This window comes from Papaver somniferum, unplaced genomic scaffold (assembly GCF_003573695.1).
Source record: "Papaver somniferum cultivar HN1 unplaced genomic scaffold, ASM357369v1 unplaced-scaffold_21, whole genome shotgun sequence".
In the NCBI taxonomy this organism is placed as follows: domain Eukaryota; kingdom Viridiplantae; phylum Streptophyta; class Magnoliopsida; order Ranunculales; family Papaveraceae; genus Papaver; species Papaver somniferum.
Genome location: NW_020631041.1, coordinates 16,069,945 through 16,089,623, shown reverse-complemented (window position 1 = coordinate 16,089,623; position 19,679 = coordinate 16,069,945). Strand labels below are relative to the sequence as shown.

Here is a 19,679-nt window from a genome sequence, read left to right as displayed (position 1 = left end):
AAAATTATATTTAGAAGATTAAGACTTAGTGTATCAACTAGACTATCAACTTAAGAATAATGAGAATAATAATATAGTTGATATTAGTATTCGAATAATTAGGCTAGTAAGAAATTTATAGTAGATTATATTTGGAAAATTTATATATGGTATTACACTAAAGTTAAAATATCAGATATTATAAATTGACGTGAATCAAATTTGGATTACTTATAATGATAAAATAAATAAATAATAGTAACGGTAAATAATTTTGATGATTAAATTGCTTAAAATGATGTGAACTATTTATATATTTTACGAAGTAAATGTATCATACTTACACCAGTTACGATAAAAGTTTAGAGACTAATTAATCTTAATAAATTAATACTTAGTTAATCCCCAGTGCTGAATAGTGAGGTTGGTTAATCTAATGTGTTCGGGTAATACTTGTTACGTAGGTACGCATTGTCAGGCGTCGCGAACCTAGACAGGGCAACTGCATTCTTGTATAACTAGGCATATAAGGAAAACATGCTTCTGATAGTGAACTTATAATCCAAAAATTTTATTTAAAAGCTTATAAAATATTTTCACTCGTAATTAGAACCAGTAACTTATTGGAACAGAAATTAGTGTAGAGAATTTAAATCTAAAGTCATTGTTTCCTTTATAGAGCTTCATGTAAGAAATTTAGACTTCCCTCTTGGATAGAACTTGAATCAGTACAGTTGAACCGAGAGCCACAAATTTTAGTTGTAGAAATCCATTTAGATTTGTGCTTTGTTTTATGTTATTTGCGCTTAGACAAGAGATGTAATTTTTTATAAGGTGGGGATTTTTTGAAGACCAGAGGATGGTTTGATTTTCGAGGATGAAAATGTATAAGGTGGGGAGAATGTAATGACCCTCGAGCTCGTCAACGCTATTAGACTAGTCAAGAGACATATAACATATTAGCCGATACTAACTGGATTAGTTTAAAACGAACGTTAATTAATAGAAATTAATCTAACAATGATGTAGATAAGAAACTAGTACCGTTGGCTAGGTCTCAAAAAGTTACACAGAGTGGACTACTCGAACGTGTCAATCGGATGTCGGATGAAGAAGATATCATCAGTTTTGTTTAAAGGGGAAATAATTATTTTACAGTTAATCGACTTGGCTGCCCTTAACGTTTGGGTGGGTGCCTTTATCATGGGTCGTTGGCCTTATCACTAGAACGTGTCGAGAGAAGAATTTCACTTTATCTTTTCTTCTTCTTTCCTCTTCTTCTCTGTTTCTTCTCTTTCTCTTCTCTGTTCTTCTTCTGTTAAAGATCGAGTGATGAATTTGAGGTATGGTTTGAGAGAATTAATTGTCGAGAAAGAGCATATTAAGAAGACGATGTGGATGTTGTGATTGATTGAACACGAGATGCAGAAGATAGAGTGGCTACTGTTAATCAGGAAGTTAGGGTTTCATCTGATTTGAGGTTGTTTGGAATCGAATAAGTTTATGGGGTTGATGATTGATGAGAATTAAGAGGGGTTGTTGTTGAATTATTGATTGGAGGCTATTCTGATGAAGAATCACAAAACCAGGTAAATTAGGGTTCTTCGATTTGAATTTGTTTCTTGTAAATTGGATAATAGATGATGGATCTTAGATGGGTTTGATTGAAGATGAAACAATTATATGGAGTTGTAATTTCAGTTTAATTGTGAAATTGAGAACTATGAATTAGGGTTTGTTCTTGTATTTCCCCAAATCAGAAATTAGGGTTTTTGGGTCTTAACTTCAGATAAAGAAGATGTAACTGGGGATTTAGAGGATTGTTTGAAAATGGGTTCTGTTGATATGAAGAAGTGGGTTGATGTTCTCGGTTCAAACTAGAGAAGTCTTGACTTAAGAATTGGTTGTGATAAACTGATAAAATAGAGATGAAAGGTGATGTGTTATTGTTTGAGTATTGAAATTATTTGATAAGGATTAGATGTATGAGTTAGGTATGAATGGTGAAGGTAAAATGGAAACAGAACTGGGGATGGGTTATTGGTGGTGTTGTCTGTGTTGTTGAATTTGCAGGCGTACAGATTTGTGGGTGGTATTGAACTGGTGGGTGCTGAAATGGTTCAGATGAATATGGTGGGGTTCTGTTGAAGTTTAATTATAGTTTAGGTGGAGATTTAGTGTATATGGAATTAGTGCATGGGTTTTTAGAGTTACTAGTGGAACTGGTGGAGGAAATTATAGGTAATATGAAGAGAGTATGACCTCAACTGAAGTGCATATGGAGTCTTAATGATATGGTATAGCTGAATCAGTAACATTGTTGGAATGAGTGAAGCTTGGATTGAGTCTGAAGAACAGAGAGTTGTGCGTGTTGTTGAACTGTGCAGTTGAATCTAGAAAGGAAGAAAAAGAATAAAACTGAACTGAGTCAGTGTTGTGGATAGGTGGTAGTTGTTTTGTGTTTGTGAATGGTTTGAGATGTTTGTATCGAATTACAGGGAGAAGGAGAAGTAAATGGTGTTGGTGAACCGTGGAAGTTGTTGAGTTGTAAGTGAAAGAGTGGTGGTAGATAGAGATGGAGATAATGTTTTTGTATGGTTTGAAGATGGTTGTAACTGAGTAGTGCTGGGGTTGAGGTTTGGTGGTGTAGATGTTAGAATAGAAATGGTACGGTTTTGTCGGTGGCACTATAGTTGATAATGATGCTGCTATGGCAAAGTTTCTATGGATGTGACTGAAAGGAAGTTGGATGAATGGTGTTACAGCTGTGAATTGCAGTTATGTTGATTGTTGTAGAACTGGAGTGAGGTTACAGTTCAAGAGATGTTGTTGGTATTATGGGTTGTGGTGGTTTTGGTATTATGGGTTATTAGAGGTATACTGTTGATTCAGTTGGGTACTGTTGTGTGTTGAGTAGAAGAGTGGTAAAGATGTGAGAGTGGTGATTGTGGAATCACAATTGGTAGTTCTTTGAGAGCTTGCAGCTACTGCTATTGCAGGTAGGCTTAATTGGTATTTGTAATTGAAATTTGAAGTTTATTTTAATGGTTGAATTGATGCATTATTAGATTGAAGTTGAACTTGGGTTAGGATTGTAGAGTTAGAACTATAGCTGTGTAAGAAGAACCTTTAACCAACCTGACTGAACTTATTCAGTTTGGTTCAGCTTTATTTAACTGACTCAGTTAATCTGACTGAGTTGACACGTTGACCCTGTTCTGAATCAGTCTAGTTGACTGAGTTGAATCAGTTGACCAATTTAGACCTTGACTGAGTTGGTTCCTTTGACCATTTGACCAGGACCTTGACTTGACTATGGACGTTGAACTGTTAGTTTAACCGTTTGACCATCATTGACCGTTAGTTGACCCAGTTGGGTCAGCACTTTTGTAATGGGCCGAGTCTAGTGGACTTGGGCTTAGTTTGATGTTATGGACTCTTATAGTATAAGTTAGCCTTTGTTTCCTTAAGTCTTGTCTAATAGGCTATAGACCTAATCTGATTGAACTAGTAAGCCATTAGATATGCAAGAGATAGGTAATGAAGATGTGGAGAACCTTAAATGGGCTTAGAACAATTAAAGTAGTTCACTTAGCGTGTAACGAGAGAATTGTATGAGATTATGTTATGAGCCTTGTGTAAGCTTTTTGGCTAGATTCTTAGATTTCTTGTGTGATTAACAGTTAGTCTATATTAACAACGATCGATTCGAAGGACGAACCAGTGGATCGTGGATCTCGGGGTAGGCATGGCTTGTCTTTAGTGCTTCCACTCATATAAGAGTCTTAAACAAAAAATATGAGTAACTTTAATTTTGATTTTTCAACTACTTCCAAACTCACTTTAATTTTTATTTTTGATTCTTAAAATGTGTTTCTATAAAAATTAATAACTTTAATATATATCTAATTTGTCATTTCTTTTTCATTATAATTCCATTTCATTTCCTTCCAAAACTCACTTTCCTTCAAAATTCTCCCCCTTTCTAATTTTCTAAATCTCTCACATTATTTTCCCTCCAACATTTTTCTTCCAATCAAATCCCCCACCCACCCCAAATCTTTGTCTATTTTGAAACATGATTTGCAATAGTTCCCACTTCCCACTATTTATTTTAGTTACCACCATTTATTTTGGGTATTCTTAAATTTAGACAATATTTAATATTAAATGAAAATCTGCCCTTTAAACTCATTCCAACTCTTCCCCTCTCTCTCTCTATTACTCTTTGACTAAATACAACCCATCCTAAAACTAAATGCAACCCTTTCAAAATGCGATTCACCTTATTGACGTGGGTAACCAAAACGTTCCTCTGTCATCTTCCTCACTCGCACCATAGTGTTTGCAGGCAAAAAAAAAATTTCCGTTTATTCTTCCTCCTGTCACAATAAAATCCGGTGATAAACTTGTTATAGAAGGAGACCGAGATTGAAAAATCACCTGGCAAACAGAAGATATAAAAGCAGAAATTCAGACCTGTGGATTTGTTGTACTTGTCCAGTAGTAAATAAATAAATTACTTGATTATAAATTGAATTGATGAAGACTTGATTTTTATTTCAATTGTGGATTCATTCCAGTGACAAAAACATAAAAAGTTGTTCGAGAGATTCTACTAAAAATTAGCACAGGGATGGCTAGGAACTGAAGTTATAATTAATTTGATTGGACTGATTTATGGTAATGGAGAAATCAGATTTGAGGATTATCGGACCTACGGTATAACACAATGAAAATGAGAATGATTATAAAGGTGAGTCTTGTCTACCTACATTAATAAGGTTAACCTTAATTTAAAAAGGTTGCATTTAGTTTTAGGATGGGTTGTATTAAGTCACTGCCTACTCTTTTACTTCCTTTCCTTTTCTCTTCTCGACTTCTTTCTTCTCTTCTCCGCTCTCCGCTCAAAAGAAACAGAAAGAATGAGTGAAATCGAGAGAAACCAAAAATCAAACCGAAACCAGAAATTAAACCAATATTCTTCAACTGATTTATGATTTTGTAAACCCAAAAACTCCCTAATTTACAAATAAATTTTTTTGATTTTGTAAACTGATTTTTGCTTTTAGTTTGAAACTCTTAGAAGAAGATTCAATTGAAGAAGTAGAAACCCTAGAAATCTCTATCCTCAGGTAATAAATGTATCCTTTTTACAGAAATCGAAATTATTTCGATTGATAAACCCTAAAATTTTGATTTCTAATTTTTGTGTTTGAAATTCGCAGAAGATGATTGAAGTAAAATCCTTGAAGATTCAGGTATTACTTCTAACCCTATTTGTTTGTTTTTTCTCTCTATAGTTGCAAGTTGTGTGTTTGATTTATGTTTTTATCAACTGATTTCCATCTGAGGGTTATGTGATTTTTCACTGGGTATGTAAGTTTTGCTTGTTACAAGTGTTTGATATTTAATTTAGAAAATAGGGTTCATGAGTATGATAGAGATGTTTGATCTTTAACATGTTCTTGCAGTTGTAGAGTGTTGAGTGCACAACTTCATCATGAATGTTATTTTTCTGCCAGTGTTTCAAAATGAATGTTAATGCAAGTCTGTGAGATGTTGTTTTTGTGCACAACTTCATCATGTCTTTGCCATGTTTTCTGGTGGTATATTTCAGTCTAGTAAGTAGCTTGCTCTGGTAACACTGACAAGTCATAAGTTCATTAACCAATTCCTCAAAATATAAGTTTCTCAGGTATAGAGCTTACTTGAAAAGTGTAAAGTTGCACAGATTGTAGACTTGACCATGGTTCAATGTAATTGGATACTGACAGAACAGTCTGAGTCTATGAATCAAGCCAGTAAATGACAATCATAAATGTTAATTTTTTTTGTTTGTAGTTGATGTAGAGACCAGATAAACAAGTTAAACAAGTAAGGATTAACTATTTAAATAGCTTTAAAGGCTTAATTGTGTGTTAACTTGGAAGAAAAAAGAATTTCAATACTTGCATTGAATCGTCCACTTTTGAGTACGGGATAAGCATTATAGTGGTGTAGACTTCTGAATTCAGTAAGCTACATGCTGGATTGTACTATATTGATGAAACTAGTCGTGGCTATGGGATTGGGCTGTTAAAATTTTGTTTCTTGCTATATAATAATTGTTTTGGATCAAAATGAAATGACACCGCATCAATGTTTTCTAATATTTCATTTTCACTTAGATCCATACAATGATGCCTTTATGGATTGCTGCATTTATTTATATCACGAAAGGGATTCATTTGTGTTTAGTATATAAATGATTTCATGGTGATAAATTAATTAGTATGGTCTAGTAAATTGTTAAATTTGATATTGGTTGACTTGTTGTACTTTGGTTTGTATTGCTTAATAGTATACGAGATACCATAGTTAACTAATTAGATATCGAGCATCAGGCGTACCAAGAGATGGCACTTTTTGTTAAGTGTTCATTTTATGTCTAAACTATTGGATGTAGCAAAAACTTGGAGCTTTATATACTTAAATTATCAGGGGCATTTAACTAATGTGTACTTGGACTGTGCTGAATAGGTTCAAGAGTACAGACTACTACTTTGATGAACCTGCTATAATGGACTTTGAGGCCAAGCAAGTTTTTTATTCTCAAGATTTGAAGAATCCTGATTGGTCTGTTGTGATTCACTCACCAATGGGCATGACAAGACATGTGGACGACTTGATAAATCCTGATTTCAAAAAAAATCAATCTATAATTGTGCATGAGCCCAACTTGGCTGTGTTACTGGTTCAACGGGTGTAATTCGCTTCTGATGGTATTGTAGGAACATTAGTCTTTGTGTTTTAACTCATTTTACAATAACCTATTAACCAACTTAAGTTTTACCTTATGTTTTCATTCTCTGAATATGGTTCTGTTGTTATTGATCTATTGCTTAATGTAGAGCAGTTTAATATGTTTTTGAATGTGGTTGTGCTGGCATGTATTGCTTACCATGACTAATATGAGCAGTTTACTCTTTGAATGGGTTCTTGTTTTACTTGATTGTGTTATCATTTGACTAAGATTTCGCTTTGTCTTTTGCAGTAGAATGGCCTCAAATCGAAGCAGTTCTGGTCTGTCTACGTCAACTACTACATCATCACAGCAAAATGTATCCAGCTCATCAGCAAAATCGAAGCTGATTGTTCAAGTCAATATTGCTGGCAAGATCGAGGAAATGCGGCAGCAAGATTCTCTACTAGGGTAGGAGAGCTCATAAGGAGTCATATTCCTATATCATATAAGGAGTGGAGGTTGGTCCCTGACAATATTAAACACGATGCGTGGAATGCTTTGATGGTATTATTACAAAATTATAATTCTTTTGTTGTATTAATATGTGCAAGTCAAATTAGATCTTATTACCGACTATTGATCTTAATGTGTATATTAGGGTGAATTTTCATTGACTATTGATCCATCAGTCTGATGTGGAATCATTGAAGTGCATTTCCACCGTATTATAGGCAATTCAAATACGAGTTAAGGCAGGCATTAAAATGGATAATAAAAGCTCTTAGACAAGCAGCTCTTAGAGTAAAACAAGCAGTAAGGGAGAGAGTTGAAATACCTGAGGCTAAGGAGGAAGATGAAGCACTTCCAGAACTCACTCTGAAAATTTGGGAGAGTGTAAGAGCAGATGTTCCACCAGGGATTAATCCAAATATCTAGGAGGAATTTGTTGATATGGAGAAATATCCTGAAAAGATAGCAAAGAATAAGGTGAATGCAGAAAGCAAGGAGCACTATCCACCATACACTCGGGAGGTGCACATACCACAACAAGAAGCATAAGATAGTAAGTATTCATGTTTCTGGTCCTCTTTTTTGATCTTCGGCTACTAGTATTTGTAGATAACCAACCACCTATGTCTGTATTTGTAGGACGAAATGAGCGAAAAAGTGGTACCACCGCCGACTACAGAGAAGTGGTTATATGGACATTTAAGACGTGACAGCATTGTCCATCCTAGTGCACTTGAAGTGCATGTAAGTTATTTCTATTTGTAACAAGTAAATTTTATATATTGCAGCCAAATTTTTCTTACCAGCACCTACTATTTTGGGTCTTTCTGATCTCATTGGTAAATGCTTATTGCAGCTACATTTTTTCATTCTAAATGCAGGGCAAAGTATCAGGGGCTCTAGAGAGGAACGAAGGAAAAGAAGATCAGCCAAGTTCTAGTAATGTGGTTTCAGCTGAACTAGAGAAGGTGTTCGGAAGAAAACAAAGTGGTGGGATTTGTACTAAACAAAATCGAAGCCGATGTGGGGTTTATGGGCGGTAAACTGGTTGGTATTGAAGGTGAATTGGGGTCCTTAAGCAGCGCAGTGAAGGTAAGTTTTAAGTTCTGACTTGTCGTAATGTAGGCATCATGTTCAAGTTTAATAGTCAATAGATAATGATTTTATCTATTCTTGTTCTTAGAAGATGTTGAACTGCATGAAACGCAAGGCACCTACATCATAAGCTCGCGCAGGCACTCCCAGCCCGGAGAAAGGGTCCAATTCTCACTTGGGTAATCAACATGATCAAAGCTTGGACCAATGCTGACAGTATAACTCTGAGTATCAAGTACTAAGCCTTGTATCCTTTTTATCTTCAGCTGGTTGGTGGACATGAAGGAGAGCTACTCATACATGGTACTTTTCAGGTCCAATTCTATCCCATACAAGTGTATAACCAGTTGAGAACGATCTCCCACAAGTAAGTCGAAATTTCCACACTTACTACCCATGTAAATGAATTCATGTTCATGTGAGAGGTAGACCATATGTGATAGAGGCGGGAAATAGACATCTGAGTATTTGAATTGATTGATAATAGAAGTTTAAATAGTAGGTATAACATTATAAGACTGAATGACTTGGGAACCACCATTATGTTGTGCATTTATGTAATTGGGTATTGCTGTAACTGCAAGAAGAAGTTTGGACATAGCAACTGGGTATGGCTTTTTGTACCTTTTAACAGATTTTGCCATTTATTTCCATTTGTGGTCTGTAGGGTTTCTGATATTCTTTATGATGATGCTCAAACTTGTGTGTTGATTTGCATGTTTGAACTGCAGTTGAGGCCAACGAAGAACAAGTAGATGCAATCCTGAAATTTTGGTGGGTGCAGAGTCAGAGAATTTGTTTTCTAGCAGCTTAATTGGTACTTTTACTTCCAAACGATTAAAATTGTGTGTTTTATTCAAGAATATCTTATTTGAAATTCGTGTAACAGGTCTAATTTTAGTATCCATTACTGGTAATCACAGATCGAATCATGTCTTTCAAGCTAGGTAAAATTAGCTATTCATCTATGATGTTCTTGATAAGGATCCTGATTTGGAAATTTCTTTGTTTGTAGGTGTAAAAGCTAAGCCTTTGAAGCAACGCAAGGCACAACAGAAAGAATATGATGAGGTATAACTATATACTTTCTTACCTTGAAGTTAGTACAGTAATTGTTCCAGTACAAATATTGTTTTAGAAGCTTGACCATTCTGTTACCACTTACCATTAAGCAACCCATCCACATATAACTAATCCATTCGATGTGCACCACTGAAATTTGAGATATTTGAATCTGAATCTGAATCTGGATTTTAACATACCTATTTCACATCATTGGGGTATTTCTTTCCTGTATGTTTCCACAACTGTTAATCCACTTCCAAAACTGAAAACTGTCTTTTGACCTTTTTACTTTACGAATTGCACCAGGTACCTAACATATATCATTATTTTTGTTGTCTCTCTTTGCAGACTGACTTGGCAAAGCTTCAGAAGAAGTAAAAGGAAACTTTATGTTAGGTGGTGCTGGACTAAAGAAAAGTGGAAAGATCGGAACAATATGCTCTAGTAAAGGTATGATAACGAGTATCAATTAAAAAACATCAAACACAAAATTCCACAGAAACTCTTTCTGTATGTGGAACAATAATCCCCAGGGACGGGCCTAGCAAGGGGCTAACCCGGGCTATAGCCCGTCCCATGTTTTGGTCGAACAAAAAAATTTGTATGCAAAATTTGGGTGAATATGTGTCCAGCCCACCCAAAATCAGAGTTTGCTAGTGTAGTTTCTAGCCCAAGTAAATTTTAGCCCATAACAAGATAGATTTAAAAAAGAATTCAGTTTAAAACATGAATCTTCTTCTTCTCACCCTTAGTAGCCAGGAACGTCCAACCACCTCACGAATCTCATTCGAAATCGCGATTTTGCGTTTCCCACTGAAATTCGTGATGGGAACGCGCTCCTGACATGGAAGAAACGCGCTCCCACTCGTTGAGAAACGTTTCAGTGCAAGGGAAAAAAAAGAAAGGGGAAAAAGCGCAGAGAAAAAGAAAGGGAAGAGGAAAGGGGAAAGAAAGTATAGTAGAAGAACAGGAAGAAAGAGAGCAAAGAAAAAAGACTGGGAAAAAAAGTACAGAAGAAGCAAGAAAGAAGAAGACGGCTGCGTGAAAAATAAGAAGAAGAAAAAAATGTTGTTTTGAATTAAAACCCTAGAATTGGCTTGGGTTATTTTTAATTAAAAATGTCTTGTTTTTACCGTGGGCTAAGTTGGAGCCCATGCTCAATATCTTCCCTATATTTTCTATGCACCAAACTAGCTTCCAAATTCTTGAAGACACAAAAATAAAAAAGAAAATGAACGATAGTGTAGGAAAATTAGTAGTATATCTAATTTTTCTATGAACCTAATTTACGCTCCCGATAGTGTAGGAAAATTAGTAGTATATCTAATTTTTCTATGAACCTAATTTACGCTCCCGATACGTTCCACGAATTTCATTTTTTGAGATTTTCATGAATTCCGTTCCCGACCTCGTTCCCGCTCCCGCTCCCGACCTCGTTCCCGTTCCTGGCTACTAAGTTCTCACCTCACTTATTTTTCATTGTTTCTTATATAAACTACTATTTATTCTCTGTAATCATGTTTTTTTCTATGAATTTAGTTCATGTTGATATTTATTTGTCTAGTCTCTTATAGGAAAACCTCGACTTTCCACTAATTGTGCGGTTTGTTTTAAGAAAAAATTTCGCGGCCTTCGGCCGCATTGGAAATGAATGATCTAGCCCTACCCAACAAAGATTTTTGGGTCCGACCCTGACAATCCCCACTAAGATAACTGATCGTTTGCCAAGAACCAGAAGGAATTCAACTTCAATGTTGCCATATTTTACTAAACCTTCACTTTATTTGCAAAAAACTGGAGTAAAATCCCAATCAACTGTGTAAACCTGATTTTAACAATCATAAGAACAAATGAAAGAATGAGATGATGCAACCACCCTTCAAGATCAAACACCAATGATAATACAACATCCTTCTTCCAGGCGAACAAATAACTCTTCATAAGGATAAGCACAACAATAAGAACTAGACCATTAGGACTCCTGAACATACTTGAGCTTCCCATATTTAAAAAAATCAAAAAACTTTTACACAAGAACAGATATGAATAATGAGGCAGGAAGACAAGGTTTAAAATAAACCTGATCAGTTCTCTTAAGGATCCAGTTAGCGGTCGATGGGTCTGTTGTGTCTCATCTTTTTAAAGAGCTTCTTATTGATCAAAAATGACTTATGGGAAAGCTGCAAAACGTAAAACCAAATGAAAAATCAAACAAGTAACTGAAGCAGAATTCAAACTCAAAGATAGATACAGAAACAAGCAAATGGAAGAGAAAAAAGATGGAATCACCATTATCGCTTCTAGTTCAGAAGTCAGAACAACATATCGTGCTGAGAGAAAGCGTTCCTGCTTTGATCCTTCCCCTAAATACAATGGGGTTCTGCCATCAATCCAATGCAAGCATTCAGACACTAGTATATTTTTCAAATCATAAGCAACATAGATTTCATAATTATAAACTGAATATAAAGGTACCTTAAATGTTTAAGCATCCTTCGCACGCATCCTGTTTCAAAACAAGCAAACAACTTGGTATAAAATTCAATACATACTTGTGAAATGAAAAGAGATTGTGGAGATTGATGATGATGACAATGATTAGTAGTAGTAGTAGTAATAGTACCATATATGAACAAAATATCCAATTTAAGCAAGCAACAAGAAATCATTATAGACTTTTAGTACAGAGACAACTATCAAACGAGAGTGAAATACAAGCATATAGAGACACTTACAAATCATAGCTTGCACAAGGAATCTCTCTAATGGTAAAATTTTTGCTGGATGAAAATAAAACTTGTTTCCTGCTAAATATGAAGTTGCAACTTCAATCATTACAGGAACAAGCATCACTTGTTGACTACACAGTACACAGATTCTTAATGAGAGGTTGTCCAACTTCACAGCTGTAAGCAAGCAGAAACAAAAACTCAAAATTAGGATCTTATAACTGAGGAATTTAGTGTTAAAAAAATCTAACGAAAATATATAAAAAGATAAATCTAACCTCGTTTATAAGAACAATCATGAACAAACCCCATCATTAAAAGGCCAGGACTAGGGTTTCACTTTCATGAAAACCCCCAAAATTAAAACAAAATTGAATGATTTAAACCGAAGGAAATAGAAGGAATCGTAAAACGAACCATTAAAATTCAATATTGCTGGTAAATCTTTTGATACTGAATCATATCTTCGAAGATCCAGACAATACTTCAACTCTAACCCAAATCCCTGCACAAAAATCATCCAAATCACTGTTTAAACCAACTATTCCCCCATCACTAACAGAAAAAGAACAAACTTAAGGGGTCATGGAGAAAAAAACGTGATCTTACCTGATGAAATGAAACCCTAACTAATCGAGGCCGAGAACAAACCCTAATCATTGAACCTTGTTCCAACCGCGCTTAAGAAGATGAAGGGATGTTTTCTTTTGAGGTTTTAGACCTTGAATCGTAATGTTCACTGTAAACGAAGAAGATAAAGGGAAAGATTTTTGTTAGAGGGAGGGTAAAAGTGGATTCGAGGAGTGCGAAAATCGTGACGGACTCGCTAACTAGGCCGTTTTGCATATAGACTGTTGACTCGGACAACATTGTCCCTAGTTACACACACTCTCTTCACATGCTCACTACCAATCCTAAACTAAACGAGGGGAACGTGATTTGAAAGTGAGTTGTTTCTTTAGAACCAACACTGTTAACAAACTTTTCCATAAGTGGAATGGAGAAACAAGAAACGTAAAAATTAAAAGTGGAAGTTGTGGAACTTGCTTCAATTTGCACATACAAGCGGCCAACATATCTACTGTGGTGATCGTTCATGGACACCAAGGTATTAAAAGCATGAAGCGTTTTTCATTTTTAGAAAACGATACGTATGTCGAAGCGTGAAGCGTCGCTTCATGGTTGATGTTTGAAGCGGATGTTTTTTTATAAATAAATTAGTCGTAACTAGTAATTAAAAATTTATTAGGAAGATAGTATCTATATAAATTTTATAAGTCTAATTTTTATCAAAAACAAAGCGTGTGTACACCAGTTCAACCTACTCCAGACGAGTGGGAGGTGGGGTGTTCAATTCCCCCTTAAAACATTTATACTTTTTATTTTAAAAGCTTTAAAAATTAGCCGAAATTTTTAAAGCTTCATGAAAGATGCGCTTCACATGACCGTTTCGGAGCAAAACGTACACTCCAAAGCGTGAAGCGTACGCTTTTAAAAACCATGACGGACACAAGGGAACCTTGTTTGAGTACCTAGTATGGAACGCTTTTACCTGTAAAGGTCCGTGAACCTTTTTGCGTACCTAATATGCGAACGGTTCTGCCTGAGTTGGGTCCGGGACGGCTGTTCGCGCACCTGGTTTGCGAACACAGTGGTTAAGTTCTAAAATCGGTTATGTATGATTCTCATACTCATGAACTAAAACATTTATGAATTAAGGAATGCAATCTTTGCAAACCTGGGCTTAATGTTCATGAATTGTTTTTTGTATAGGTACTTTGTACAATTACAAATCAATCTGATTTTGTTTCAATTTGTTCATATATATTTCTATAAGATAGTGAACAATTGAACAAATCTATGTGAAACACAATTAGATTCATTTGATTATCTTTCATGATTGATTGATCATCATATTTGATCTAGAAGTGTTAGATGAATGTGGTTAAGTCAAAAGTGTTCATATGGCTAACTTCGGTTAACTGTTATTGAGCCAACTCAATATACACGTTTAGGTACGGTTACCTATATCTAAATGAAAGTATATTTCATTTGTGTGTAATAATCTAAGACCACCGGAAGGTGGAGATTGATAGATTTATTTTTAAGCAGACTTAGCTTGAACCTTAAATCAGGATTTCATCTAACGGTGAATATTGAATGCTTTGTTACTAAGATATCTTAGCTTTTGTTGTAAGCAACCCTGATTTTAAAGGCTATATAAGGGAGAACTCTAGCAACTGGAAAACATAATCCCGACATTTTTTGTGTCCTAGTTGCAAAATAGAGTCGATTTTCCTTTAACCTAGGTTTTTCCAAAACCATATTAGGTTAACGACTCGAAGACTTCATTCGGGATCCCTGAAGCCTGATCCAACTATTTTCTTTGTAGTTGCGTATTATGATCTTACTTGTTCTATCTTGTTGAGTACTATATTCTCTAAGATTTTCTCGAGATTTATCTCTGACAGATAAGATATAAAAAATAATTACAACAGTTCTTCGTCTCAGACTCTTGTGATTCCGCAATAACTTTAATGTTAATTAGTTGGGTTATTGTGAGGTGATTGATATTTCTAGGCTGCTCTTCGGAAGTATAAGGCCGGATTATCAATTGGTTCTTGTTCACCTTGATTTATCAAAAGACGGAACGAAAACCGAATAAAGAATAGACATATCTGTGGGAGACAGATTTTTTTATAAATCTTCGACTTTGGGTCGTAGCAACTCTTAGTTGTGGGTGAGTTCAGCTAAGGGAATCAAGCGCGCAGAATCCGACGTGGTTCTAAAGGCGTAAGGAACTCAACTATACCTTAATCGTGTGAGACTTGGTTAGGGCTCAACTACATTCCAGTCTGAAGTTAACTTGTAGTGGGCTAGTGTCTGTAGCGGCTTAATACAATATGGTGTTCAAAGCTGGACTAGGTCCCTGGGTTTTTCTGCATTTTCGGTTTCCTCATTAACAAAATTTCTGGTGTCTGTGTTATTTTTTCCGCATTATATTTGTTGATATAATTGAAATATCACAGGTTGTGTGTAGTTCAATCAGTTGATAAATCCGACCTTGTATGTTGGATATAACTTGATTGACACTTGGGCATTGGTATTTGGTACCGTCCAAGTTATTTCTCATATCAATCAGGCTCACGGATTTCTATCTGTTCGATTTGTTGATTGCATTGAGAAATAAAGATAAAGCTCTTTGATATATCTATTGATTGAACTCACTTTTAAGTTGGTGCTCTCAGAATTATATTAGAGTTTAGTCCATACAGATTGCCGAACGAATTATTCGGTGCGGTTGTTATATCCCCGCTTTTTCAGTTGAGTTTCATGTGGGGGATTTTTGGATAACAATTACTAAAAAATAACTTTTAAAGTTTTTAATAAAAATAATAATTTATTGTTTTATTTTGTGAATGAAAAACTTATTAGTCCCACAACGTGGAGTTTCCATTTTTTAGTTGTTTTAAGAGACTATATAAGATCTTTAGTCCCACATCGGGGAGTTGCCCTTCTTAAGTTGTATTATTCTATTATATAAACAAGTTTGTCTACTTTTGTAAATTTTAAGAGAAAAAGGGTTTCTCTATATTTTTAGAGAGACTCAAAGAATTTTTTGTTTTGTTTTGTTTTGTTTTTCTTAAGCTTTCTCGATTTTTCTTAACAGTTTTTCGGAGTTTCCAAGCTCAAGTTGAGCATCTACTACATATGCTAGTAGTAGGTATAGTAGGGTGTTTTATCCTGTAGGCATCCGTCCTGTGAAGGATATAACATGATTCTTGAGTGTAGTCGGGCGCTAATATCTTAAGGATGGCGTGTTGAACACGTGACTCACTCTGTTTCCCAAATTTTTTCCATGTTGCTGTTGCGGAGACCTGGGGAGCTCGTCCGTTTCGTCAAATCAATCACTTCGATTACGAATGAGCTAAGTATCAAAAACTTTTGTTATTTGATTTTTCCTTGTTTTTGATTATTGCATCTAACAATTTCAAGTCAATTTATTGGATATCAAGTCGACCAAAAAACGACAATGTATGTTCTTAATAATGAGGCATAAGAATCAAGATAGGTCCATAGAATATGCCAAACATTATGTCAGAACCCTTGAAGGAAGCATAACCAAACACTATTGAAACAAAGCCGTGAAAATGAAGCAATGCTAGAAACATAGGTGTATGCCATTCAACACAACCATGGAAAATTTCTTGTAGGGTTAAGTTTCACGTGATAAGATGTTGATGGCAAAAGAAGAAGTTAAAGTGTATTAATACTTGTGTGACCAAGGGAGAGACCATGTCACCATCCCTATAAAGTAACGAAATTGATTGGCGATTTCGACATGTTACTGGCCATTGTTGCGATTTCGAAATTGATCGTAGCATTCTCCCCAGTGGATCTTTTTTTTTTTACATCAAGTTGCAAACAACTCGCAAATAAGTCTCGAGTTGCCAAAGTAGGAGAGCAGAGGAGAGGATATTGCGAGAACTCTACTAACAATTCCGCAAAGATATTTAAACCTTTGTCCTCTCGCATTGAGAAGAGAAGAACAGAAACATTTATGGTAGACCAAAAGTAGAGTCCAAATTCGGTAATTTAATCGGTTTTCGCCATATTACATGCATCCAATCCGATCGATCTAATCCATGCACTGTTGAAAAACAAGACGCATTGCAAGTGTTAATGTTGCATAAATGCATGCCAGAAAAATGCATGTAAAGAAAAATATTTGGGATTTGAATAGGTTTAGGACAACGATAATTCTAGGTTGTTCTTGTGGTGTTTGGATACAACTTAAGAAATATTTTTTCGACTTCTCAAAACAAAACAAAAAAAAATATATCAAAAGTTAGTTTGGAAATTAAATATTCAGTGTGCTATCCCATGATTTTCTTCTGAGATGTTAAACCACTTTCCCAAAAAGTACTCGCGAGATCCTTCGTTGGAGTTTTCATTTGGTGTAAGATGTACGACTAAGTTTCAATCTCTAATATATTTTTTTCTTTTTCTTTTTTTGATACAAGAAGAACTTGTAAAAAAAAAAAATCCTTTGAGCTGCCTTGCTCAAATTTGGTCCTTTTGGACCAGATCTGAGCAAGAATTCTTTTTTCTTTCAAAATTTTTGGTAGTAGGTAATGAATAAGATATTTTTACATCGTTTCTGGTGTCTTTTGACATATTTCTTCGCCGTTTTGGGGCGATTTTTCTTCGTCGTTATGGGAGAATTTTTCAAATTTTAATGGCTGGTTCGTGGCTTGCTTATCTCGATTCAAAAACATCGACGATTCATCACTACATCGCTTTCAATCTGCATCCGTGTTTGTGTGGATTGACAAATTCATGGGCAATTTACTCCTTTGTTTTAGAAGCATCTCTTATTGAAGAAGACTACAATCTGATTAAATGGTCGGAAATCATTTCCGGATATACCATCATCTCTCCCTTATACATAAAAAGAAATTGGATATCTTTGCAGTTTATTGTTTTTTTCTTCACGATCTACTTGTAATTGATGTCCTTATTTGTATTAGGGTCTTGATTATCTTTTATTTTGATGTTTTTGTTATTTTTGTAAGCGAACATGTAATCACTGTTTTGATTTGAATGAATTGAAATATGTTGCTTGTCCAAAAAAAAAAAAAAGAAGAAAAAAAGAGTTGGAAAACATTACAGAGTTTATGTCGGCTTGTAATACTGATACAATAAAAACTGGTGGATGTGAAATCCAGCTCTTAGTAATTCTAAAAGTATGAGAATGCCTAGCCATCTTATTATTTGTTACACTTCCTATTAACAAACTTGCAAGTCCATAATGGATGCTTGCGCATATAATCAATAACATCCAAAATAAGTGTTTGATGTTCCCATTTTACTTTCTGATAGTCTCATTTTGCTGCTACTGCTACATTTTGTGCATCCAACTCAAAGCAAACTTGTTGCAAATTCAGTTTTTGGGCCCAGCGTATAGCATGCAGCAAACCTTTTATCTCTGCACGTTTCAATATTACAGGTTGGTGTTAGAGACTCGGTTACCCGGGGTTGGTTCTTTCGAACTTCTTTTCCACATCTGGGTGTCCATGCGCATAGATGCATCGTACTTGCTCGAATGCATCTGTAGAGTTACGAAGAATTAGATCCAATCCTTTATGATTTTCATTCAAAATAATTTTAAAGGATGCATCACAACATATAGAGTAAGTACGAGGATTAGGAGGTATCCATGTGATTTGTGTAGAAGTACTCAGACTAGTGTTATCACCCGGATTTTGAGTTCTCTTCATTGCTAAGCATGTCATACTAATGAGGTATTGATTCTGTCTCTAATAAGAGGCATATTAGGAACCATTTTCGTTATAATGGATTATGTCGATGGTTTGTAGTAAAGTGGTAAAATCATTCAGTGATGATACTAATGACTTGAAACTCATCATCACCATATTCTTTATCAATAAAAAAAAGTTGATGGATTTTTATCTTTCTCCTCATTAGGACGGTACCTATGGGGAAGGGCTGATTTTTGGATATGCCTGTAAGGTGGAATGACAAATATGTTTCTCCGCGAAGGTAAAATTGTGATCTTAGGTAATATATTTAATTGTGCTTCGTGGAACCCTTATCAATAAAATATTATTTATGTATATTTGGTGGAGCCTTTATGAATTTTAGGTATCATAATATCAAAAATTCTGGATAGTCTATGCAAATGAACTCCACAAAACCGCAAAGATAAACAAACCCAAAAATCATTCAGTGATGATACTAATGACTTGAAACTCATCATCACCATATTCTTTATCAATAAAAAAAAGTTGATGGTTTTTTATCTTTCTCCTCATTAGGACGGTACCTATGGGGAAGGGATGATTTTTGGATATGCCTGTAAGGTGGCATGACAAATATGTTTCTCCGTGGATGTAAAATTGTGATCTTAAGTAGTATATTTAATTGTGCTTCGTGGAACCCTTATCAATAAAATATTATTTATGTATATTTGGTGGAGCCTTTATGAATTTTAGGTATCATAATATCAAAAATTCTGGATAGTCTATGCAAATGAACTCCACAAAACCGCAAAGATAAACAAACCCAAAAACGGGACCCCCGATTTTCGTAGAGATGGAACCATTTTTTATGTGTGTGTACGGTTTTTGTGTTATCATACTAATAAAAGCATATTATCATAATAATTTAAAAAAATAGAAGAGAATAAGAATATGAAAACTAAATTAATAACCTAGATATACATAAAAGCTTTATCTTGTGAACAAATTTCCACCGTACTTTGGTTCATTTGGAAATATAGATGTGAGGTAGTCTTTAGGAAAACCAATCTGAATACAACCTTATTAATTCAACAAATTATAAAATTCATCCAGACTACAACCTTCAAAGTCAAAACTCAAGGTATCCAGAAAACGAAGTCTCCCAAAACATTCGTGTAACGACGTCAGGCGGATTGGATAATATTCATTGATGAGTCATATAAAAAGAGAATTTATCCATGGGATATGCTTTCATTTTGTACTTAGTCGATCAAGAAGATTTCATGCATATTTCAACAGGCTCAGATGGGC

General features: G+C 34.9%; 1 protein-coding gene and 1 long non-coding RNA gene across 14 annotated transcripts; one reads left to right on the top strand and one right to left on the bottom strand.

Moving 5' to 3' along the window:
• The first annotated feature begins 4,854 nt into the window (after positions 1-4,854).
• Positions 4,855-10,742, top strand: LOC113340015. 12 transcript variants are annotated; one of them, XR_003355246.1, is made up of 13 exons: positions 4,855-5,114; positions 5,208-5,240; positions 6,502-6,743; positions 7,016-7,270; positions 7,365-7,769; positions 7,856-7,960; positions 8,098-8,308; positions 8,400-8,490; positions 8,578-8,678; positions 9,043-9,128; positions 9,327-9,382; positions 9,725-9,826; positions 10,129-10,742. It is a non-coding gene; the product is annotated as an uncharacterized LOC113340015 (long non-coding RNA). The 12 variants fall into 12 exon arrangements; XR_003355242.1 differs by having other exon boundaries at positions 5,211-5,240; positions 9,725-10,742; XR_003355248.1 differs by having other exon boundaries at positions 7,016-7,224; positions 7,438-7,769; positions 9,725-10,742.
• A 498-nt stretch (positions 10,743-11,240) lies between these two features.
• LOC113340014 lies at positions 11,241-12,853 on the bottom strand. 2 transcript variants are annotated; one of them, XR_003355239.1, is made up of 6 exons: positions 12,715-12,853; positions 12,523-12,610; positions 12,112-12,282; positions 11,852-11,882; positions 11,666-11,756; positions 11,241-11,556 (listed from the first exon to the last, which is right to left on the bottom strand). XR_003355239.1 is itself a non-coding variant. In XM_026585225.1 (3 exons), exons 1-3 carry the CDS (start codon positions 12,763-12,765, stop codon positions 12,023-12,025), a joined length of 399 nt encoding a protein of 132 aa, XP_026441010.1. In that variant the 5' UTR covers positions 12,766-12,853; the 3' UTR covers positions 11,962-12,022. The 2 variants fall into 2 exon arrangements, 1 of the variants encoding a protein (XP_026441010.1); XM_026585225.1 differs by lacking the exons at positions 11,241-11,556; positions 11,666-11,756; positions 11,852-11,882 and having other exon boundaries at positions 11,962-12,282.
• Between the last annotated feature and the right edge of the window lie 6,826 nt (positions 12,854-19,679).